This window comes from Zophobas morio, unplaced genomic scaffold (genome assembly GCF_036711695.1).
Source record: "Zophobas morio isolate AGI-343-1 ecotype UQ-CSIRO unplaced genomic scaffold, CSIRO_AGI_Zmor_V1 ptg000228l, whole genome shotgun sequence".
NCBI classification, from domain to species: Eukaryota; Metazoa; Arthropoda; class Insecta; order Coleoptera; family Tenebrionidae; genus Zophobas; species Zophobas morio.
Genome location: NW_026972332.1, coordinates 356,208 through 379,663, shown reverse-complemented (window position 1 = coordinate 379,663; position 23,456 = coordinate 356,208). Strand labels below are relative to the sequence as shown.

Below are 23,456 nucleotides of genomic sequence, written 5' to 3'. Positions count from 1 at the left end.
GACTATCTTGAGACCTTATTAATTATCTAATAAAGCTAGACACAATGCAGTGTGTATACTTATTTCTTGAAGCATTAAAATTGTTTACTTTAACAATATGTCACTTATGTTTGGAAAGCAGTCTACCCTTTACTTAACTAGTGTTTAAAAAATTTATGTGCTTTTTTTCTTATTACAAACTAATATCAATACTTACTCTGAAGTCCATGAAGGTGGCTTTAGTTACCCAAAAATTATATTTTGTAAATTTAAAAATTTCTTGTCGGTTCTGCTAAGGAGTGTTACGAAGTAGCACTATTGGCATTGTATCTAGGTGCTAATAAACTGGTAAACTGGTGGTGCTATGTCTGTATATCGCCTCACCAATTGTTAGCAGCCCCAGCGGCCACATGCTCATTTCGTACGTCCGCCTGAAGCTTACCAAACTCAGTGCTTGACTTTTACCAAGTGCGAAAATGGGCTTCGAACGCCTTCAAATCAGATAAAATGTCTAATTTAGAGTTGTCATCAAAATTTTCTTCGCCTTGTGAAAATAAAAGTGTATCGCTGACTGGAAAATTAAGTTTAACTAAAAAGAGCTCTAAAGGAGCCATTGTTAACAGGGGTTTTCTTTTTTAACTTTTTTTTAGTTACTTTGGTAAATACACATTTCACTTGAATATAATCATTATATTTCAAATCAATAATAATTTCACTTTGTATATTACAGAAAAAAAAAATTTTCAAGAATTTTTGGCGAAGTACGAGTGCTACGCTATAATGCCCGTCAGTAGTAAAATGGTTGTGTTTGACACCTCTTTACTTGTAAATAGAGCTTTTTTTGCGCTTTTACAAAACGGTACATATTATTAAATAACGTATTGTAATTCCAGCGAGGTAACTGTTCTATGTTAATAACTGTTAAAGGAGTGAGATCGGCGCCAGTTTGGGATACAGAATTACAAAAGTTTGTTGGAATGGTAACCATAACAGACTTTATCAATATACTACTGAAGTATTATCGTACACCAAATACAAGAATGGACGAACTAGAAGACCATAAAATTCAAACATGGCGAGGTTATTGTAGCGTCATTCTACTCATTAAAGAAAGGAATTTTTTTTATGTATAAACATAGAAATGATGAATCATTCTGGGTCTTTAGTTCATATTGAACCCAAAGATTCTCTTTTGAAAGCTGTAAGATATCTTTTGGATAATAAAATTCACCGACTTCCAGTTATCGATCCTTCTACTGGAAATGCTTTGTACATATTAACTCATAAACGGATCTTATCTTTTATACACCAAAATGTATTTTTTTTATTGCATAATAATTATTTTATTATTTAAATTTAAAATTAATAGTTTTTTCACTTAAATATGTAAGTAAACTGAAACTTTTGGCTTACTAGCTTTATGACAAAAAACCATAACCTTTATTAATACATAACTTGTTTTTCAAATTCATTTTTAATCACTTATTTATTTGGTGTTCTTAAGTTTAATTTAGATGATGTGAAGTGTCTGGATTTTACTTTACAAGAGCTTGGCGTTGGAACACACGAAAATATCGCCACCGTCAAACCGAATACACCTTTAATAGAAGTTTTGAATCTTTTTTCGAAAAGACGAATCTCTGCGCTTCCTATTGTAGACGAAAACAGTTAAACCTTTAGTAATATTTAATAAGATTTTGTGTTTTTATAGCACTTTTTCCACAGATGTGGTTGTGAATATATATGCGAAGTGCGATGTGATTGTAAGTATGTTTAGTAGATGCTTTTAATTTAAGATTTTTTTTTGTCTTGGTTAATTGCTATTAATATTTATTTAGAATCTTGCCAGGGAACGCGCTTATAACAATTTGAATACTCCTGTTAGTGAAGCCTTGAAACACAGAGCCGACACTTTTGAAGGTGTCTAAATTGTATATAATTGGTTGAGAGTGACCACGTGCTTTGCGTCACTAAAGCTTCTTGGTTGAGTTTGGATCTCTTAATAGAGATACAACTTTTTAGAATTAATTAGTTTATTTTTACTTTTTTAATTTTATTGCTTTATTTTTATAATTTTCTTTGTGTTTACTTTTTTGTTATAAATTATAATCACGAATTTTATTTTTTTATTTTTTATTATAAATATTCAAGACAGTAATAGCTTTATTAAGGAAGTTAGGTAATTTCTACATTGTTACTATGAATTCAGAAATTTGGAAATAGTTTGTTACTTGTTTTTCGTCGGTTTATATATTCAATTTTTTATACTTATATTATCAAGAATAACTTAATTAACGGTACAGAATGATGCCTGATGTATATTTAGAGCTATTTCGCGTGCATCTGTTAGGAATGAAGTTCTTTTGACTCTTTTTTTGATAACTTTGTGAACTTCTCACTTTTTATATAAGATGACTCAGCTATAGTAAACTGCGTAGTTTTTTGCTTTTAACTAGAAGTATTATATTTGATTCAAACTCTTCGCACAGATTGACTTGTATGGTTATCTCGATTCACAGTAAGATTCTTATTCTCCCCTTCAGTTTTGGGGATTCTGATCTTTTTCTGTAGAACTTCATTTTTATATAATACAAATTAACTTTTTAAGCGTTCTAAAGGCTTTAATTTTAAATAATCAACTGCTAGATTTTGAGCGAAGTAATTATTAATAAACCTTCGAGAGCTTTGTTTTACTAGAAAGAAGTGGAAATATTCTATCACTTAGCGAGATGCGCGCTTAAACTTGGGCCTAACGATTATTATTAAAATGTTTTTTCAGAAATAGAAGTTTGTATCATTGAGTTTACTTAAAGTTATAAAGATAATACAAAAAGCAACTGTGGGGCAACATACTTGTGATAGATAAGTTTATTGATTGTTTATTTTGTTTTTATTATTACCTTTAAACAATTTAATGATAATAACGACGTGTAATGCTTCTACTAGCTTTGGTAACCTTTAATATATATTTTTATTGACAGGCGTGCACACGTGTAAACTGACAGATTCCATGCGAAGTATAATTAATCAAATTGTAAAAGCGCGTGTGCATAGACTTATTGTAGTTTGCGATAACAATACAGTCATCAGCGTTGTTTCTCTTTCCGACGTTCTTTCTTTTTTGCTTAATAACTAACGGTCAAAGTCGTATAATAAATTAATTTTTTTTTTTGTTTTTAGGTTAATTTATTTATTTTATATACCTTAAGTAACTTTTTTGTTTTGAATTATTTATTAATATTGCAAACTGTTCGGTTATAGGTCAAGTACAGCTTCAATCTTTATGGAGTTTTTTACTAATTTTTTTTTTTAAAATAAACAATTCAAGTTCATTACTATATATTAATTTTTTCTTATACATATGAATAGTAGGTTAAAAACTACAAAAGAGTAATTTAATAAAAAAAAATAAATTTATTAGGCATTAGTGGAGAACCGTAAAATGTATGCAAAGTAAACCAGTTCCCATTTCCAATTGTTTCTTATAGAACAATAACTTCGTAAAAACAGTTCCATAGTTAGTAAACTTAATATACAAGGAAATAAGCTTCTATTAAAAGAGCATCATTTGAAGACGCCCGCCTGTAATAAGCCATGACAACACGTAAACCATCTAAAAGCTTTACCATATAATTTTATGTGTGTGTTATATTATCCTTCGTCTATATATTTTTGTTGTAAATTGAAAAGTATATATACATTAACAGAACCAATAATTTAATTCTTAGAAATTTAAGTACTGGTGAAGGTGTTTTGTTAGTTTAAGTATTTAGGACTCCTGCGCGTTGTTTACGATCTTTTAACCTTGTGACTCTCGCTACAGTCGATAGTACTGAGCAGCTCGTGGGTGGGAGATGTTAATTTATACTGAAATTACGTTTATTAAAATGCTTTAAAGAAACCATTAAAGTTAAATTATTAGAAATGCTGGATTACACTATACTCCAGTTAAAATTTATTATTATTAGCTGGTAAAACTTTTGACTCGGATATGACCATTTTTCTCTAACGAACTCTTTTTTCCCTTCTGCAAAAGCTTTGGTGAAAAGAGCCCTTTCATTTTTCAATTATGACTAACGTTTTTATTATTAATGGTATTTCCTGGTGCTCGACCTGGTTGCAGAAAACAAAAAAAGACACTAAATTTGAGTGTTCTTAAATGAATGGTAGCGTACACATTAGCTTAAGCTTATGTTAAAAAGATTTCATACATATATATAAACATCTATTTTAAAAAAAGTTTTTGTAGCCCTAACCCATATTATTTGTTTAGAACCCTTTGCGCGGTCGGCGATAGCTTACGCCGTCCCAAATTTCGTAATTGACCTTATCTGCCAGTTATCGATTGATGTGCTAAGCCGTCCGTAGGTGGCGTTACTCATTGCATCGAAAAACATTACCCAGAGGTTAAGTCTAGAGGTCTTGACTAATGGCGTCTTTGCGAAGGAACCATGGCGCGCCCGTCGCTAACCGTAGCAGCATTTTTATCTCACTTGAAGCAAAAAGCCTATAGCTGGTGAGTAGTAGGCCCAATGCATACGTCACAATTTGGCGGATACACATTCCATACAAGATCGTTTGTCGTTTCAAAAGAGTTTGTTATGGGCACAAAGTAAAGGATCAAAAGTTTCGTGTTTTCTGTATTTGTGTTTTATTGTTGGTAATTTTATACTTTATGGTATTACAATTATTTTGAGTTTATGTTCTATTTTCTTTTTGTTTTTCTTGTGTTTAGTGTTTTCCGTAAATTATGCTTTTGCTTTATGTGTTTTTAATTGTGTCTTAGGTCTTTTTGCGTACTGTGCGTTAGAGGCTAGTGAGGTGTCCAGTGTTTTTGTTATAATTAAAACTAGTTTTTTAAAGGACATGGGAAACGTTGACAATTACTTTTAAGCGGCCCGGTCACCCCTTCGCTGACCGATATCAAGCCGCAAATGGGTCAGTATTCGCTTAACAGAGATGCAGGTTACAGTTTCTTCGGCATCACATCAGTCGCTGCCTTCAAGCACATTGAAAAGGTTCAAAGCACCAATAACAAATAAATCAGCAATACAGAGTGTTCATCCCCAATTTTGGGGTTCTCGACGATGATACCGACAGGGCCGAGCGCTTTTTGCCTAATTAAAGTTCTGGCAATCGTCAAAATCGACTTTGCGGATGGTTATATTAAAGGTTCATTGGCTCTAGATGAAGAAACCTTAGCCCAAGAGGCGTTACATTGTTTGTGCATAGCCCACGATGCCCTTGCCGCGATAGCACAGTTGTTTAAGATGAACCTAAAATTCGTTTTTAAGAACTTTATTTAACTGCACTGGAATCATAACTTTTTAGTTAGTAATTTTTATTTACTGACAAAATTTTTGAGGTACTCAGATATTAAGCTCCAAGGGAAAACAATAACAACCTCTACTTATTTAAAGATCTCTAAGGTCACTGTAACGATAAATCTTTATGTTATTATAAATATTAACTATATTACTATTTTATTAAGGCAACTGATCATAAACTGCGTGCAAAGTATAATGGTTATGTTCATTGTTGAGCTCCTCAAACGTGATTTTTTAGTTTCTTACTACTTAATATTCGCTGGTAAACGTAATAGTGCCCCTGCAACTAAGTTATAAATATATTTATTGCTGGGTTAATACAAGTAAATGAAACATAGATGTAAAATTAATTTAACTAGCTTAGACCACTTTTGCACACTCGCAAAAAAAAAAAAATAATATCTCAAAGTCTTGGCCCCTTGACTTTTTGCTCTTAATTATCAACGAAGTGGCACTTTTGATCAACAAACCATAATTAAGTAAAATATATTTTCATTTTTTTAATTTTACCAGTCGGGAGTCTTTTACCTAATATGTAATCGAAGAACTGAAAGCGCAGTAGAAATTTATTTGATTATACTGGACTCTCGAAGAGCGTCAAACAAACCTTACAAATAGTAGGAGCAAGAGGATAAAAAAATTGTACCAGCGCATGCACATGCAGCCCTAGCTCCCCCTACGCTGTAAACACAAAACTAAAACAACTAAAACAGACTCCTGATTATGTGATTTCGGTTTATAAAATATGGGTTCGTACACTTGTATTTATATAAGACAAGTTGAAATTATAAATTAGCCATTTCAATATTCTTAAAATGCTGAGTACTCAAGGAAAATAAAAACTTTTTCTTTCGAATTGATATTATTTTACTAGCTTTCCCACCATGCCAGAAAGTGAATCCCCCTTGAAAGGATAAAATATATTTTAATATACTAGTTACACTGCACTTATGTTTTCTAACCGAAAGGGTTTCATAAATAGAACCAAACTTTTCTTTGAATTTAATTGTAAAGCTGAAATTTTCTACGACTTCTGGCCCAACTAAAATAACTAGATGGAGTTCTTTCATTGTTAATTACTTATCTTCAAGTTCACTCAAAAAACACTCCTTTAAAATATTTAATATAAAGCTGCCAACTAAAATAACTAAATGGACATCTAACATAATTACCAATTTTTTTTAGATTACATAGAGATTTCAAGTATTAAAGTTAAAATATTGTTCTTCCATGTATTTTTTTTTATTAAATCACTGGTTTGCTAAAGGTGTGATTTATAATCAGTGGCAACTTCATCTACCTTCCCTCTATTAATTGAAGGCGCGGAAGCAACAACAACTTCCATAACGAAAAGGACGGATGCCCTTTTATCTTCACAGCTACATAGTATACGTTAATAAATACGTAATAGCAAAGTAATAGCAATATTGCATGTAATAAAATAGTTAAGTTTTAATACCGTTATATTATTAGAAATATATATATATTAATAAATTAATACAATAAACTATAATTTTGGCCGCGAGTACTTGGTGTACCCACGAGAGTCATAATCAAGAACCTGCCTAATTAGTATGTTGTGGTAAATACTGGCTCTAGTAAGCCGGCTCCGTGTTAAGTTTATAAAATATTCTTGAATAGGCTCGAGGTTACACTGTGTAGTTGGCTGTTGCGCACAATCCAAGGGGCGTGGACTACCATTCTCAGAACGCGATTCTGTAGTATTTGTCGTCGATGAATATGTTTATTCGAGGGATAGGTTAATGCAATGGGGGCATCAACCATCAGTGGGCGCGTAATCTTATTGTATAACAGAAGCATGTTTTTTAAATACAATTTGCTTTTCTTGCAAGGGATATAGAACAGCTATAGCTTGTCTGATTTAGATAAGACCCAAGAAAGACGCAGAGTCCAGCTTAGTCTGTCGTTAAGCATAATTCCAAGATATTTAACCTTTTTCTTTCGAGGAACGGTAGTTTGCTTTAGTAAAAAACTAGGGGTCAGAGGAAGTAATCTCCTTCTTGTCATAAGCATAAAGCCACTTTTCGACTCATCAAGTATTAACTTCTATGTCGCAGACCATGCCTCAAGTACTGTCGAATAAGACTGTAAGTTTTTAAACACCAGCCAGACAGATTTTGAACTATAATATAAGGTTGTGTCATCAGCGTACTGGCCTAAGATTATTTTTGACGATGGTGGCATATCGGACACGTAGATTGGAAAGTGGGAGTAAAGGGGTTAGTAAGAAGTCTTGTGGAACACCCATTTTTAATTGTCAAATAGCGGGCTTCAACGGACTTACTCAAGCAGTAAAGGTTCTACCCTTTAGGTATGAGTACTGCCGCAGGTAAGTAAAAAGCTAAGCTGGCGGTAATCATTTTGAAGACTAGACCATCGTGCGTATTTTATAAAAAGTCTTCCATGATCTAAGAAACCCACACCTGTTGCTTTCCTATTGTTAAAAGCTTTCGTAGTTTCTTTGGCAAGCCTGTGTATCTGGTTAGTGGTGAAGTAATTTTTTCGGAAAACCAACTTGAAAATTTGGTAAAACCCATTACTATCCACAAATTCTTGTAACCTATAAAGAATTAATCGCTTCTGCCACCAATTCTTGGCAGGACAACAAGGTTATTGGGCGGTAGTCATTAATAAAACGACTAGAGGACCTAGTTTTAATTATAAAATTACTTCTGTTAATTTCCACCGTTTCATTCAGCGTATTTTTATTTTAATTTTTTTCATTAAAGAATTGTGCATGCTCGGTAATATCGAGCGCAGACTGCTTAATCTCGCAAGATAATTTATATTATTAGGTTAGACGGTATTCAGGTTCGGCAGGTCATTTCACAATAAACTTTTTACATATGTGTTAAAGGTATAACAAAACTGTAGTTGTGCGCTTAAAGCGAATCTCGGGGCCTTCAAAAGCGTGAGCCTTTCCAGGGTTCGTATGTAAATTCTTGGATCCACTGGTGATTAGGAGGGCTACTAACAGGTACAAAAGAAACTGAAGTTGCATTTCGGAAAAAGACTTCAAGTCGTTCCAAACCCAGGTTGTCATGTAACGCATCATTCCGCAGAAATAAGGTGCACCGGTCATTAGACGTAGGAGCTAGTTTTCCTGCGAGTGGAGGCGTGCAATCGTTGACGGTTTATCATATTATTAAGCAACAGACGCGTAGCCCATAATAAGCGCATGCACACTTTATAAAGGCACGGTTTATTGCACAGGGGCATTGTGCTTTTAGCACAGCAGCGGGTAGAGTGCGTGAATTGCTGCTTTGACCTTATTTGTAACGAAGTCTACGTGATGCCTGCAATTTAACCGCTTATCGAGGATGACACCCAAGTATTTGGCTTGGGAGCTCCATGGGATCTTAACATTACTGAAGGTCAGAAATCGGGTGTAGCTTGGTGCATCTTCCTGAGATGAGGGTTGCTTCGCTCTTCGTTCCATTAATATTTACTCCCCACCGTCCAGTTGGAAAATGTGTCCAATAACGCTGCAAGAGTTGCCCTAAGGAGGGGCTCTTTGAGGGAGCGTAAACTGCAGTGTCATCTGCATAGAGTGTAACGCGGGTGTGATGGTTCGCAAGTGATAAATTATTTTGCATGTGTAATGCGAAGAGTAGGGGCAAGAGCAGAGCGCTTTGCGGAACGCCAGGTGTCAGTCGGCGGTATGGCGACAGTCAGTCCCAACTCTCACTCAAAAAGCGCGCCCGCGTAAAAAAGACGCAAGTATGCCGTAGAGGTTCAGCGGAGTACCTAATGTGCGTAGTGTGCGTAGGCAATTTGCGCTCAAAGACCTTTTTAACATCGACGCCCGTGGATTTTTTAAAAAGTTCTTGTGTCGCCGAGTGGCTTCACCAAATTGGGATTCTGGAAGCGCTTTGTGTGTTCCTACAAACTCTTCCAACCTGTGAAGAAGAACTACCTCCACGGTTCTGCCCACCGCTGAAAGAAGGCTAACGGGGCGATATTTGCGGGGTCCGCTAAAGCCCTGGGGGTCTTAAGTAGCACCAGTGGTCGTTTTCCATCGCGTTGGGAACTAGCCAAGCGACATTGCAGCAGTTGCAAGGCAGGAAAGATGTTAATCGCCACCAGTAACAGTTTTTTTAGTATTTCGTTAGTAAAACTATCGGGGCGGGTGCTTTCAGTCTTGAAAGTGCAGAAACTATATTAGAGTTTTCCTCAAGTGAGCTCGGTTTATTAAGTCCGTCAACAACAATAGGAGTCTTGCCATCGTCCTCAAAGGTTGCCTAAGTTGAAGATACATACTGAGCAGCTAGCCTGGCAAAGAGAGTCTCCTTGTCTTCGTTGCTTCCGCCGCTATCCTGCCATTAAGTGGCAGAGTAGTGTGTGACAACGGTTTTTAATACGTTTGTCGACGCGCAAAAAGATGGCCGTCCTTCTCGGGCCGCTACAAACATGGTCTGCAGTTTTGCCTCCCAGCAATTATTGAGAAAGGCGGCCAGCTCCTTTCTACCGTGTCAGTGAAACGGTTTGGAATCAGTTTGTTATCGAGGTTTTGCGTAGCAGCGGCCAGGCGTATTAACCGGCGCCGTTGACGAATAAGGATCATTCAAATAATCCGGTAGACGGCCAGAGCGATACGCGACTTCCCGGCTGGTTGTCGCAACAGATTGGATTGCTGTCAGTGCTCCCTCAAAACTATCAACTGCATCTTTTAATAAAAGAGAGCCAGAGGAAGAGATGGTCGGGGAATAGCGATGCTTCAACTGCAGCTGTAATTTTGACCAATCCATGGATGACCATAGGGAATATCGCTGTAACCTTGCTTTCGCCTAACGCCAGTAAGACGGGCAGGTAATCTGATGAAAGATTATGCAGCTCTGCAATTAACACCGAAGGGAAATGCCTTTCAAAATGACTATTTGAAGGGCTTCTGGATCAAAGGTTGAGATGCCAGCATCCAAATGTTGATAATCTGCGCATTTTTCAAGAATTTTTCCGTTCGAATTTTTTAACTCGACTTTTTCAAGCTGCGTGTTTGCAGTTTAAGTCACCACAAAGAAAGAAAGACCGGCAAGCCACGTTGTAGCAGCCTATCCGGATCACTGGTAAGCAGCACCTTGTAGGGAGGTTTATAGGCGGATCACGCCAGTCAGCTCTTGTCAACCAAATTGAGACGGACGGATCCCCATGCCCTCTGCGCCTTTTAGGTTTGGGAGTGGACTCGGGTGGTGTGGCAGCTTTAGCTGCACCAGAATAGCTACTCCGTCGCGTTTGTCAAGACGGTCAAAATGGTACGCTACAAGTCGATCGCCCGCTGTCAAGTGCGATGCTTAACAACGCGACGCCCCGCATTTTCACTCTTAAACAGCTTCAGCAGTTCGTCCTTTTTGCAATGCACACCGTTGGCATTCACTACAAGAGTTTTCAGGTGGGGTAATGGACGGGTTTTAACGATTATTTGCGGTAGTCTGGTCGCTAATCGCTCGAACAAATATTTCGAGAGCAGTTGTGAGTGGTATCATTATCTTGCCAATGGGTTTTCGGTGTCTTTTAGAATTAACTTTTAAAAAATTAGTAAAATACTATCAGGATAAAGTGGTAAGTCTTAAACGTGAGTAAGAGACTATAAATTAATTATTCAATTTTTTCCTTACTGAAGTTGTTGAGTTCGGTTGTTTTGTTTTTTTGTTAGCCCGAAAAAAGTCATTTGATTTAGTACTTTACATCTCGGACAATGACCTAAAAAAAATAAAAGTTTTTAAAAATTGAGTTTTAGTGCCTTATAAAATATTGACGAAGATACGCTCTTGTAGCGCTGCTCCTTTTTTTAGAAGCAACTACATGAAGTGCAGACTAGTTTAAGTAACTCTATAAATTATCTTAACTGTAATTAACTCGGATACAGCTTAGCGACACGAGCTGGATTAAAGCACACTGAACTCTGCGTCATTATTGATAAGGTTGGTTTTTTTAATATTATAGGAAAGAGATCTATAATTCTAGTAAAAAATAATATTTTGTTGAAAATAATTTACTTTTCGCTATTACACTCTTTTTATGACCAAGAAAATGGGTGGGTTTACGTGCGCACTTAAATATTTGTTGAATAATAAAAGTTTAACCATAGCGATTGTATACATATAAAAACCCGATTTACGGAAAAAAGATACTTAAAAATTATTTCAATACGAAATTTCATTATTTTTACAATATTATGAAAGTAAAAAAGTATTTAAAAAAAAATAATAATTTTGTTCGGCCCAGAAGCTTACTTTAATGGGCACCACCTAATTCTTCGACAGTAAGTAAAGCAAACCTTCTCATTTTGTATATGCAAGAGCCTGTTATCACAGGCCAAAGATACATACTAAAAAATATTACGTACTTTTTCAAATGTCAAAAAGTTTTACTTTTTTAAGGGTCATTAACAATATGTTAACAAAAATTTCCGTACAGTTCAGTTGAGGTAGTGTCTGTCAGGAGTTTTTTTTGTTCATTGGCTATGACAAGGGGTGTTACACTTTACTAAAATGAAAATACCACTGTATACTCCAACATTTTAACTTAAAGTTCTACTTAAATGCAGTAACCCAGCTTACCATGTTACTTTTTAATATAAGTTTAATGCTTTGTCGCTTTCGGATTGATAAAATAATATATTTTTCTACTATAAAGTTTTAAAAAGCTTTTTTTGCAGTGAAGAGGAAGAAAAAAACTCGTATAATGGTACTTAGGCCCTTTTTCTCCTTGTATTTTTCCACTCTGGCGGTGGTACATAGCTTCCAAACCAAAAAAGTCAAAGTATGCTTTTTAGACTTCTCTAGAAGATTTTTTAAAGTAGACGTTTAGTAAATCTATGAATTATTCTTTTATGGCAGTTGATGTAGTAACTAATATATAACTTTTTTTGCATTTAGCAATAACTCTGTGATAATAGCTTTAATTGTTTGTATATAATATAGTGAACTATACATAGGAGCTGAAACTTAGTCTAAAGCTTATCTTTTAGAAGTTATGCGAAATATGCCTTGTTTGAAGCGTAAGGAAGTTTTTAACGACTTTAACAGTGATCCTAATGACTTAGAGCCGGATGAATATATTTTCTATATACCATTCACAAAAGAAAAATTTCGAAATTACAAGTACCTTTTACCATTGTTTTTGTTTATTTTAAATTGTTAACTATTATGTAGTGAATTCTATAAAAAAATGGCTTTTTATCAAAGCAAGCATTGGCAGTGCAAGGTCACAGGAAAAACGGTTAAAATCTCAACTATATAAATTTTCTTTCTTATTTATACGTAAATTCAATAAAGGGTCTCACATATCTGGAGGCCCTAAACAGTGAAAAGTCCGCCGAACAGAAACTTTTACTTCTACCGGAAGTATACTTCAAGCCTTTATTAGCAATAATACAATACAGTTACTTTTTCTTTACCTATAAAGTTACTTAAGTATGCCTATTATAATAAAGTAATAAAATACTAGTGAAACTCATAGATTTCTTTTGTTAAAATTCATTTAAATAGTCCCTTTCCCTTTCCCTTTTCCTTTTTGTATTATTGCGTTTTATAGATTTCGTTACTCCCAATACTATATATATATTATACCTTATGGGACTTGCTTTAATACTTGTTTTCTAATTTTATATTTGTTACAGTTTGATTATATTTTTGATTATGAAGCTTTTGTTTATGCATATGTTTAGACTTTTATTTATTTAATAGATTCTCTAACCTTTGAGCATCTTGTAGAAGAAATTTGGCGAGTTTTTCAAAATTGTTATTTTGTTGGTGAAAAAGTTATATATCACGAAGAGGGCTCAAGGTTGTTCTTTATTATTTGGTGGATTATTTATTATACCTAATAAAGTTTCAGTTTTTTTAGTCTTATTAATTTTTTTTTTTAGTTGTCTATGTGAAGTTGTCGCTGCGAGAAAAGAACACGCTTCGGAATTTATAGAAGAATTTTCAATAAAATTAGGAAAGCATATATTTAATTATGCTGTAGTTTTTAAAAAGAAAAGTTGAAAATTGTTCCTTTACATGCTGTGCGATCTTGTTTAACTCTAAATTGTTATATTAATACATGAAGGGAATTTTGCAGAAGTACACATTTAATGTTTATTTTTTTCCTTTTATAAGAAATACTGGTTTTACTGCATTTCCCGTGTAGATTTCGCACGCTTTCGACTTTATTTATTTACTTACTAGCAAGATGTTTTAAGGGCCATAAAAAGATCGTCTATTTAAAGCTTTTCTAAAATCACTTTCACCGCCAAGCGTTTTTTAATTATTATGTTATGTTGGTATATTTAGAAACAGAAGAAATCAAACAACATAAATATGACGTAGTGCGCTGCAGTGACCAAAAGTTTTACAGAAATATTAATGGAACACAACTTAAGTTCAGAATAATAATTTTTATTTATATTATTTATTATTGTAATAAATCTTTTTATAGTCGCCAGAAAAATCCACTTACGAAAAATATTATACGACAATTTATACGAGAAGTTGCATATAAAGACCGCTATGTGGGGGCCCCGTGGATAGTCAGTGTACCTTTATATTACGGCTGCATCTTTCACTTTTTCCAAAGAAACGCTTCTTGCTATATTCTTTTGATTTTTTTTTATTGTTTATTAAGCTACCATGCAGAATTTATCTTATTTATATATTTTTAGAGTAAACTTGTAGATAAATACGATCTTCTGAAAGAAGTTCCAGCGAAATATTTGGTTGCCATGAATAAAAATATGAAAAAAGTTCAACTTCAACGAGTAAATTTCTCATAGACGTTTACATTAATATTTATAAAGCTTATTCTAAATATGTTTTTAAAATGCTTTATTTAATAAAATACTACAGGAGAGGGAGAGAGAAAAACTTGAAAATAGAAATAACGAGAAATATAAGCAACATAAAGAGAGTAACTTTTTTGAAATATTTATTAAATTAAAGAATTATCATATTATAGAGCAAACTTTATGACTATTTTTATATCCTCTCATTATATGTAACAGAAGTCGTCTACCCTATTGAAGATTCTGAACTTCCCGTTGATCCTCGCTTGAACAAGTTTCCCATTCCGTCCTTTTGTATGACCGGTAATAAGAAATACTGTTACTATACAAACTTTTATTTTAAAAAAGTATATCTAATCAAAATTTATTTTTTAACAATATTAGTTAATTTTTTTATGGAGGGTTTTTTATCTTTTATATAACGTATATTTATTGAGAATATATTTTCTTTTTACACTGTTATTAGTTTTTCTTTATTGAAAGTATTTTATTTTTTATAAAAATATTATTTTTATTGAGAATATATGTTTTATTACAATATTATTAGTTAATTATATTATAAGAAGTTTTTTTTTTATTTTTTATATACACAATATATTCATTGAAAAAATATATTTTTTACAATATTATTAGCTCATTATTTATTGAAAGTTTTCTATTGTATATATAAATAATATATTTATTAAACATATATTATTTATTATGACATTACTTTTATTAAATGTTTTTTATTTTGTACAATAAAACATTCGAATTCAAGATTTTTCGCCGGAACAATTTAGCACGCTTTTGTTTACGTGGCATTTTTTGTGGTATTTCCAGAAGCCTTTAAAATTGCTGTCTTTCCACGTGGAAGATTATGAAGGTTTTTTTTAGTTCTTTCAGGGTGTAATACTGTCGTCCTATTTTTTAATATGCACTACTATAATAATAAATAATAACAATTATAATAATACCTAGTAATGATTGCTATTCATCAATAATTACGTCATATATGATAAACATATTTACTTTTAAGTTTATTAAGAAAAACATTAAAGTCTTATAACTAGCGCATTAACATTTACTTAAGATGCACTTTTGGCTGAGGGATTTTCGCCTCTTCTGTTGAACATCTATTGCTCTCTTCTAAGTATTTTATTGCTGAAGGTTTTATTTTTCTTTCTCATATTATTTGAACCTTTAACTAATAAGAAATTGCTTTTAGCATAGCATCCAGCAAGCACTAAACGAGCACAACTGGGATAATACTATAAAAGTTTACATGAATCCATTATTATTTTATGCTTTTAAAAAAGCTCTTCGCTATAGTATATAAATCTTCTAAAGCTAAATATATAAATAACTTTTTGTTAGGTGTATTTAAAAGCGCGAGCGCAAGAGACTTTCTATGAAACTGATGTTCCTAAGGAACTAAAAAAACTTGAGGATTTTAAGAGTTTGAGCAGCTCACAACGTCTTTTGTTAATAAAAATGTTTATTGACGATGCCGTTTGTAGCGAGCCCATTCGGTAATATTCTTATAATAAATATTATTACTGGCTATTGCTGTGATTCCGCAAAAGTTTAAAGGATTTTTATCAATTTAAAACTTTGTTTTATTTTCGCTGTATTTTTACTATGTAATAATTATTTAGCGGCTTCATTCAAAGCGCGATGGATACGTGCTGTGAGGCTACAAAAGAAAGGAGAGTTGAACGGGCCTCTTATAGAAAATCGTATATATATCCCTTTCAATATTTATTGAAATATTAGACTTTCCATTGTACAACTTTTCAAATTTTCTATTATTTCTTTTATATTCATGACTGAAGATTTTAAATAAAGTAACATTATTATAAAAGATGCGCTGAAAGAGAAAGGATGCGTAAAGCTTCTCTGGCGTACGCATATCTATAAAATTTGCATAAAATAGTGATTCTTGCTTTTCACTATTTTTAGTGATGCCAGAAACACCGCATCGACTTCTGAGGAATCCAACGACGAGGATTTCAAGGATACTAAAAACTTTACTGATTCGCTTTTGTACTTTGAGATCAGAATTATTACTATTTTTAAATAAATTGGATGTGCATTATAAACAGAGCTACAACGAACAAAGCACCGCGAAGGGCAGTGCTACAGTATAAAAAAATGTTAGAAGTGAGTTTCTGTATTATTATTACTTCGTATATAAATTATTCTAATGGAGGTTGAGGAGTTAAGGATACAGCAAGCCCTTGAAGGAAAAAAAAGAGAAGAAACCTTAAAAAAGGCTAAACGACGGCGGGAAGAGGAGGTATACGAAATAAATTTTTATTAGAGGCTATTTTTCCTTTTTTTTTTTGGTGTAATATTATTTACTACTTTACCACTAGGATTTTAAAAAAAGTCTTGAAGAAGAAAAGGAAGATCAAGAAAGAGAATATAAATATCGTGAACTTCTGTATATTTTATTATTACTAATGTTTTATTATTTTATGTACATTTTATTAATGTAAAAGTGCGTAGCTTGTGCACAACCTTTTATATATATTTATTGATTCTGTTTAAACGCGCAAACCTTATTAGTATAAAAGCTTTTTTTTTTTATACATCTACTTTAATTATTTCCATATACTTTTAAAGCCGATCTTATTATCGTTTTAAATATTATATTTTTATAAATTCTAGTTAGTGTTCAGGTTTTTGTGATTGAGTTATTTTTCAAAACATTTATGAATGCTTTATCTAATTATTACCGCCTCTAACTCTTTTAATGCAATCGTGTTCAACTAGTTTAAAACTTGGGGGGTACCGCTGCAAGCCGTTGGGCGCAGATCGTAGACGATCTTTGTATTATCTTTTTGATAGCCGAATTTATGTCGAAGATGTTGAGGGTAAGTGGGGCTATTATGCACTTCCTAGTGAGGTTTGTTTACCCATGACTTTTTATTCTATTTCCTTTATTTTTTTAATCCTTATAAGTTGGAACAGTTGTTGGGTTACTTAAACACAAAAGGCAAAAGAGAACTTAAATTTCATCAAACCCTTATGGAGAACTTTTCAGTGCTGCAAACTTGCATCAAAGAAAGACAAGAAGTTTACTTCCTTCTTCAGCTTAACTTTTTTTTTTTAAATTTTTCATCGTACTCAAAAGGAATTTGAGGGAGATAATCAAATTCGTCATAGTGCCAGAATTCAGAAAAAATACTTAAAAGAAACTTCTAAGTAGAAACTCATATATGTGAGTATCTCTTCCATAATAATACAACTTGGCAAATTTAAGTTTTACTAAATAGAAAATTTTGGCTGGAATATTTGCAATATAGATTGAAAGAAGAGTCCTACTATTATTATGACTGTTATTATAATAAATAAGATAACGAAGTTTTATTTTTATAAGCAATATTTACTAGCTTCTGCGCATCGAGTGAGGCTAATTAAGTGTTTTCGTGTTTAGCTTTTATAAATTCACTTAAAAGTTATATGCTTATGCAAGAATTTGTTTGCTAGTAAAGTCTCTTTGGAGTATTGTTATTCTTTAATAATCTGTTAAAGGAATTCGGAGCCTAACGAGTGTAAGTTACCTTTTTTAAGAATAGGGTTCCAGCAAATAACTTATAAAATTTAGAAAATGGAAGGCGACTGAAGTAGTTGAGTTCTGTAGTAAGTATTTATTTTTGCTCTTCAAAGGAATTTAAACGTATAGAGCCTTAATATTATGACGCGGAGCTTATTTTTAATATATATTTTAGTGTTGTAGATTCGTTGTAGACTCGTCAATGTCTGCCACCCGTTTGCACATCTAGATTTTATTATTTAAAGTTTTTTAAAAGTTTTCTATAATAAAGAATTTCTAGAGACTCTCCAAAGAAATTATCTAATAACATACGTTTGCATAGTATTCCTTGACAAAGTTAAATAGAGCAAACAAACAATATTACTTTCATGTAAGCTAATTTTACAGTTAATTATTAAAACTAGAAGATATTTTGTTGTATCGCTTTGCTTACGGCTTACTTTGGCAATTTTATTTCTTTTATTTTCTTTTTTATTAAAAGTTTTTATATTTAAGTCCTGAGTTTTGAGTGGACTGCTACTTCTTTCTCTTCCCTTTAACTCCAAGTTTTGGTTTTTTATTACTTATAGCTGATCATAATCTAATTTAAACTTCGTTTTTTGTGAGTGGTAAGATCATTCTTGTAAAAATAACATAAGTTTTACTTTTCACGTAACTTTAGAGGATAAACTATAGTTTTATATGTTCAGAGACTACTTATGAGCTATAAAAAAGTATAAGAGCTCTGATGTTAGTAGTCAAACTGTTGGCATTCACAGACAATATTTACTTAATTTCAAAAGTAGCATGAAGCTATTAAGTCACTATAAACCTCTCTCATAATATCTAACCTAAATAACTTTTTATCTCAATTATATTTCGTTCTAAGTTAAAACACCTGTAAAATTCGATTTACTACCGCCACCATAAAAAGGAACAACCTTCTTGTGCTGTTAAGTTTATAAATAGCTATCATAGAGTATTTAGGCGCAGTAGTTGGGTAAAAAAGAAGTGTAAGAATGATAAAGCACTTCGTTCAAATACAATTAACGCAGCTTCGAGTGATAGAATGCTAAGCATTTAGTGCTTTCCCTAATCTAAACTCTTCAAAACTTCTAAGCAATTTCCTTAATTACTCTTTTAATTAAATTTATTAAACTAATATGGAAGTCAGAACTTGATAAAAAAAAACCTTTAAAAAATTAAACTATAACTATTTTTGGGTGGTAGTATGTTAAAAAACAATCCAGAATTCTATATATTTAAAATATTTTAAAAAACTTATGAAACCAATTACGGCCTATACTCCTTTTACTTTTCCTATATTTATAAAAATTCTCAGGTTTATCAGGCTACCCTTGCATAGAACCTTAGTGTGAGTCTTAAACAGTATTTCCAGACTAAACTACAAACTCGGAAGGTGAACAACAACGGATATATTTAGGAGCAACAGCCCAGCTGCCTTTTTCCTTGCCTCTAATACACAACGGGAGGTGGTTGGTGCATTGCTAAGATTTTTTAAGCTATATTATTGTAATTCTAATACTTTACAATTGCTGGTAACAGGGATCAACATGGAAAACTCGATAAAATTAAGAAAACTTAGGGAACTTCTTGCTAAAAATGATATTTCTGCTTATATTGTTGGACATGAGGACCCCCATCAAGTTATATGCTATTTTTTTAAGTATTTTGTGTTTCACTATTTATTTCTTCAATAAGAGTGAGTACACTGCAAGTTATTATAAACGCTTAGAATTTATCTCCGGCTTTACGGGTTCCTGGGGCTCCGTTATTGTTACGACTAAAGAAGCTGCGCTCTGGACTGATGGCCGCTATTTTACTCAAGTACTCCTTTTTTTTTTAAATGTGCAAACTTTGGATTGTCAATATTATTTTTCTTCTCGGCTTTATAACAAATAATAAGGCCAGTAAGCAACTTACAGATGATTGGATCTTAATGAAAATGGACTTGGAAGATACGCCATCACCAGAGGATTGGTTAGTGAAGGTATACTGATAACCTTTCTCAACTTCTAATTTTTTTATAATGTATGTTTATATATATATGCCTACAGATTTTGCCAAAATTTAGAAAAGTAGGAGTTGATCCTTTTTCAATACGTTATAGTAATAAACGTTTATTTTTTTTTGTTTAAGGTTTTATTTATTAAAAACAACTATCTTCTGTTTATAAATAGAAAATTTTGAAGTGTTAAGGAAGAGTTTAAGAAGAGACTCCCTTGAACTCGTTCCAATCGATCAAAATCTGGTAGATGTAATCTGGGAAGAAACGGGAACCCGACCAGATTTACCAAAAGAAAAAATATTTGTGCATCCCATTTGTTATTCGGGTCACCTTATATATTTATAATTTAATTTTTTTTTTGACTAATTATTTTTTTTACTTTAGAGTAATATATATATTTACATCATTTTTTTAATTATTTTATATGAAAATGGTTTTTTGCTCTATTTTCATATTTAGTAATAAAAGTATTTTTTATCTTTTTTTTCAATAACAATGAAATTTTGAAGTTATCTCTAATAATAATCAACCACTTTGTGCGCTATTCTCATATATTTTGGGTTTCTTATAAGCTTCATTTAAGTATATAATTATTTATATTATTATCAAAACCTCTTTCAATATTATTTAATCCAGTTGCTTTATTTTTATTATTTACGACGCAATTTTGCAGGGTAAAAATAATCTTATTCATAAAATTTATAATTGGTTGCCTTTGAAGTTATTATAAATCCACCACTTCAGATTTTGACTTTGTGTTATATTTTTTAATTAAGGAATGGAAATTTCCCAAAAATTATTTTGTGTTCGAGAAAAGATCCGGAAATTACGGCGAGAGTGCTTAATTCTTTCAGAATTAGATCAGATTGCTTGTATGCTCTCCACCGTTTACCTTTTATTCGTTTTCTTTACAAAAATTAAATGTCAAAAAAAAACGTGTAAAGAAAATTTAAATAAACTTTTGAATTGACGAAAAATTGTTTATTTTTTATTTGTGAATTATTTTTTTTTAATTTTATGAATTTATAAATTAAACTTTTTACTGAGTAATTTTTTTAATTTTTAAATTCTAATAATAACATATAGCTTTAGACACGCAAAGTAAAAATAATATAAAAATATTTTATAAAAAATTTACTTTTGCCTTTTTAAATTAATTTTTTGGTCATCTCAGGGCTTTTCAATTTACGAGGGAAAGACATACCTTTTAATCCTGTTTTTATTGCATATGCGATAGTCACGCTGAACGAAGTGTTTCTTTTTATCGATAATGTTAAGCTGGACGAGCAGGTTATTAATTTATTTATTTTTTTCAATTTTTTTTTTAAAAGTATGATTTTAAATGATAATTTCGATTTTTTTATTTTTAAAAATATTTATTAAAAATTTATAACTTAATAATTTTTAATGTTTATAAACTTATAAATTAATTCTTAGTCTTTAATTATTACAAACGTAAAAGTTCCTTTTATATATCCTTGTATTCAATTTTAAATTTAACAAAACTTATATATTTATTAGTTTTTTTTTTTCTATTAGTGTTTTTAATTAATGATAACTTAAATTTATATTTTTTTACATAATAAAAAAGATATTTATTCACATATTAAAAGGTAAAAGCCCACTTACAAGACGTTATTATCAAGTCTTATTCTGAAATTTCTGTAGAGTTGGCCACTCGTTCCGCTAATAATGAAGTATTTTTATTTGTTTATTTATTGGTTCTTCACTAATCTTTATTTTTTTTTTAGGCCTTTCTGGCCAGCAATAAAGTGACTTACGGGTTAATAAAAGCTATTAATGAAGTTATTATTTATAAAAGTTTCATAGCTTTTATTGTTGTAAAGTTTTATAGATTAGAAAATTTATTCAGACTATTTTATATTTTATAACAGGAATTTTAATAAATTTCTGTTTATAATATTAAGTTACTTTTGACTTTAATCGCAGAACCAAATTCTGCTGGCAGTTACGCCCGTGGAAAGCTTGAAGGCAGTCAAAAACGAAACAGAAGTGAAAGGTTTTAATGCTTATTGGCCCTGTGATACAACAGAAAAAATATTATCTAATAGGAATGAAGGCTTGTCATATCCGGGACGGCGCTGCTTTGGTTCATTGCTATTTCGATTGGCCAGAATCGCTCACTTGTAATATTGTGCGTTTTTCCTGTGCAAAGTGCTTATTCTATTGGTGGCTCGAGAAGCAAATAGAAGAGGGCAAAGAAGTTTCAGAGTGCTACGCGGCTGACGAACTGGAACGTCTTCAAAGGTATACTTATTATTGTGATTATCGGTTCTACTTTTATTATTACTATTATATGCTTAATAGAAAGCAGACCGACTTTGTTTCTCTTTCTTTTACAACAATATCTGCTTCTGGGCCGAATGCAGGTTCTTATTATACCATCTTTCGTATAATACATATTTTAATAAGAGCAGCCATCATTCATTATTCTCCTGGAAGGGAAACATGCTCTATTATTGGAAAAAACACACTTTACCTCTGCGATTCTGGCGCACACTACCGGTTTATGAAATGTACATGTGCTAAACAGCAAAGCGATAAATAAAAGTATATAAGGGACGGCACAACTGACGTGACGCGAACTGTCCACTTTGGAGAACCGACGGCGCACCAGAAGTTGTGTTACACGAATGTTTTAAGAGGGCAGATGAACTTAAGCACGACCGTTTTTCCAGAGAATCTTGCGGGTCGTATCAGACATTTATTTAGTTTTTACTTACACCTGTATGGAATATTATTGTCTACATTATCTACTTGTAATTATTATGGCAATATCTTGTCGATATTGAAATATGGAGGTTTTATTTAAATATATAAAACGGAGTTAGGTAGCAACTTGGACGCTTTTGCAAGAACCCATTTGTGGAAACTTGGATTGGACTATAGACACGGCACCGGCCATGGGGTTGGCTCCTTTTTGAATGTCCACGAGGGTTCTTTTTCGTTATTATTGTTACTATTATCATTATTATTATTGTTACTCATTATTGTTACTATTATCATTATTATTATTAGGTCCGATTGGAATAACTCTCCGCGCTGGAAAAGAAAACTCCCCGCTGGAAGAAGGCAATATTTTAAGTAATGGTATTACTTTTTCTATATAAAACTTGCTACTGCTGTTCTTTATTATTTTCTTTGACACGTGGTAGAGCCCGGCTATTATGAAGAAGGAAACTTCGGCATCCGGTTAGAAAACTTGATGGTGGTTGTCAGAGCCACAACGCCGTTCTCTTTTGAAAATAAAAAGTTCTTGACCTTCGAAACTATCACAAAAGTACGTTTTTGTTAATTCTAATTGGCTGGTTGGCCACAAAAAACATAACTTTTGTTTTGCTTCCGCCTCTCTGTATTCTGCTTTTTAGGTCCCGTATGATCGAAAGTTAATCGACATCACTATTTTAACTGATGAGGAAATACATCACGTGGATGCCTACCATCAGAGGGTTTGGGAATCCGTCTCGCCCCTTCTAAAAGCTCAAGTGCGTATTGAAAATCTTTTTAATACATTATGACTGGGTGTTTTAACGGGGTCGGATTGGCTAATTACTTTACTGAAAAGAATATAAACTGTGAAACTCAACATTTTTAATAACTTTTTAGGGCGAGGACGATGCGTGCGCTTGGTTATATCAAGCCACGAGGCCGTTGCGAGATTACAATAAAGTTTATTAAAGCCCGTCTTCATTTTTTTGGGGGTTTAATAATTCCTTCATTAAATAAATTGTGATTTAGATAACCATAATGAAAAGCAATATTATAACCCGCAAAGTTTGTCTTATTTTTGCCAAC

General features: G+C 32.3%; 3 protein-coding genes and 1 long non-coding RNA gene across 5 annotated transcripts; all 4 read left to right on the top strand.

Moving 5' to 3' along the window:
- Positions 1 to 470: 470 nt before the first annotated feature.
- LOC135146451 (5'-AMP-activated protein kinase subunit gamma-2-like) lies at positions 471 to 3,115 on the top strand. The gene is made up of 8 exons (XM_064078606.1): positions 471 to 604; positions 710 to 838; positions 907 to 1,059; positions 1,146 to 1,294; positions 1,484 to 1,646; positions 1,705 to 1,742; positions 1,818 to 1,899; positions 2,961 to 3,115. Exons 1-8 carry the CDS (start codon positions 487 to 489, stop codon positions 3,113 to 3,115), a joined length of 987 nt encoding a protein of 328 aa, XP_063934676.1. The 5' UTR covers positions 471 to 486.
- Positions 3,116 to 12,478: 9,363 nt separating this feature from the next.
- On the top strand, positions 12,479 to 13,235 carry LOC135146427 (uncharacterized). The gene is made up of 4 exons (XR_010283816.1): positions 12,479 to 12,545; positions 12,602 to 12,707; positions 13,013 to 13,112; positions 13,195 to 13,235. It is a non-coding gene; the product is annotated as an uncharacterized LOC135146427 (long non-coding RNA).
- Positions 13,236 to 13,618: 383 nt separating this feature from the next.
- LOC135146461 (DDT domain-containing protein DDB_G0282237-like) lies at positions 13,619 to 17,412 on the top strand. Its single transcript, XM_064078613.1, has 19 exons — positions 13,619 to 13,691; positions 13,749 to 13,845; positions 13,972 to 14,067; positions 14,156 to 14,216; positions 14,311 to 14,394; positions 14,852 to 14,956; positions 15,164 to 15,240; positions 15,299 to 15,349; positions 15,448 to 15,602; positions 15,729 to 15,809; positions 15,936 to 15,974; positions 16,033 to 16,116; positions 16,176 to 16,233; positions 16,283 to 16,369; positions 16,449 to 16,516; positions 16,849 to 16,981; positions 17,038 to 17,151; positions 17,210 to 17,296; positions 17,352 to 17,412. The coding sequence occupies exons 3-18, from the start codon at positions 14,032 to 14,034 to the stop codon at positions 17,282 to 17,284; spliced, it is 1,308 nt and encodes a 435-aa protein (XP_063934683.1). The 5' UTR covers positions 13,619 to 13,691; positions 13,749 to 13,845; positions 13,972 to 14,031; the 3' UTR covers positions 17,285 to 17,296; positions 17,352 to 17,412.
- Positions 17,413 to 19,050: 1,638 nt separating this feature from the next.
- Positions 19,051 to 23,344, top strand: LOC135146430 (uncharacterized). Of its 2 annotated transcripts, none has more exons than XM_064078588.1 (21): positions 19,051 to 19,107; positions 19,178 to 19,278; positions 19,334 to 19,459; positions 19,539 to 19,622; positions 19,690 to 19,741; positions 19,813 to 19,965; positions 20,417 to 20,512; positions 20,815 to 20,930; positions 21,254 to 21,337; positions 21,392 to 21,445; positions 21,591 to 21,660; positions 21,713 to 21,750; positions 21,817 to 21,908; positions 21,969 to 22,030; positions 22,079 to 22,166; positions 22,221 to 22,351; positions 22,493 to 22,597; positions 22,680 to 22,751; positions 22,817 to 22,941; positions 23,030 to 23,146; positions 23,268 to 23,344. In XM_064078588.1, exons 2-21 carry the CDS (start codon positions 19,186 to 19,188, stop codon positions 23,337 to 23,339), a joined length of 1,830 nt encoding a protein of 609 aa, XP_063934658.1. In that variant the 5' UTR covers positions 19,051 to 19,107; positions 19,178 to 19,185; the 3' UTR covers positions 23,340 to 23,344. The 2 variants fall into 2 exon arrangements, with proteins under 2 accessions (XP_063934658.1, XP_063934659.1); XM_064078589.1 differs by having other exon boundaries at positions 19,053 to 19,111.
- Positions 23,345 to 23,456: the final 112 nt, after the last annotated feature.

Coding starts and splice junctions, on each gene's coding strand:
- LOC135146451 (XM_064078606.1), top strand. CDS start 487: ATGTCTAATTTAGAGTTGTCATCAAAATTTTCTTCGCCTTGTGAAAAT. Junction 1,060..1,145: donor TAAAATTCAAACATGGCGAG/GTTATTGTAGCG, acceptor CTGGGTCTTTAG/TTCATATTGAACCCAAAGAT. Junction 1,900..2,960: donor CAGAGCCGACACTTTTGAAG/GTGTCTAAATTG, acceptor TTTTATTGACAG/GCGTGCACACGTGTAAACTG.
- LOC135146461 (XM_064078613.1), top strand. CDS start 14,032: ATGAATAAAAATATGAAAAAAGTTCAACTTCAACGA. Junction 15,241..15,298: donor TAAGTATTTTATTGCTGAAG/GTTTTATTTTTC, acceptor AATTGCTTTTAG/CATAGCATCCAGCAAGCACT. Junction 15,975..16,032: donor ATGCGTAAAGCTTCTCTGGC/GTACGCATATCT, acceptor CACTATTTTTAG/TGATGCCAGAAACACCGCAT.
- LOC135146430 (XM_064078588.1), top strand. CDS start 19,186: ATGGAAAACTCGATAAAATTAAGAAAACTTAGGGAACTTCTTGCTAAA. Junction 21,338..21,391: donor CTCGTTCCGCTAATAATGAA/GTATTTTTATTT, acceptor TTTTTTTTTTAG/GCCTTTCTGGCCAGCAATAA. Junction 22,942..23,029: donor CCTTCGAAACTATCACAAAA/GTACGTTTTTGT, acceptor TCTGCTTTTTAG/GTCCCGTATGATCGAAAGTT.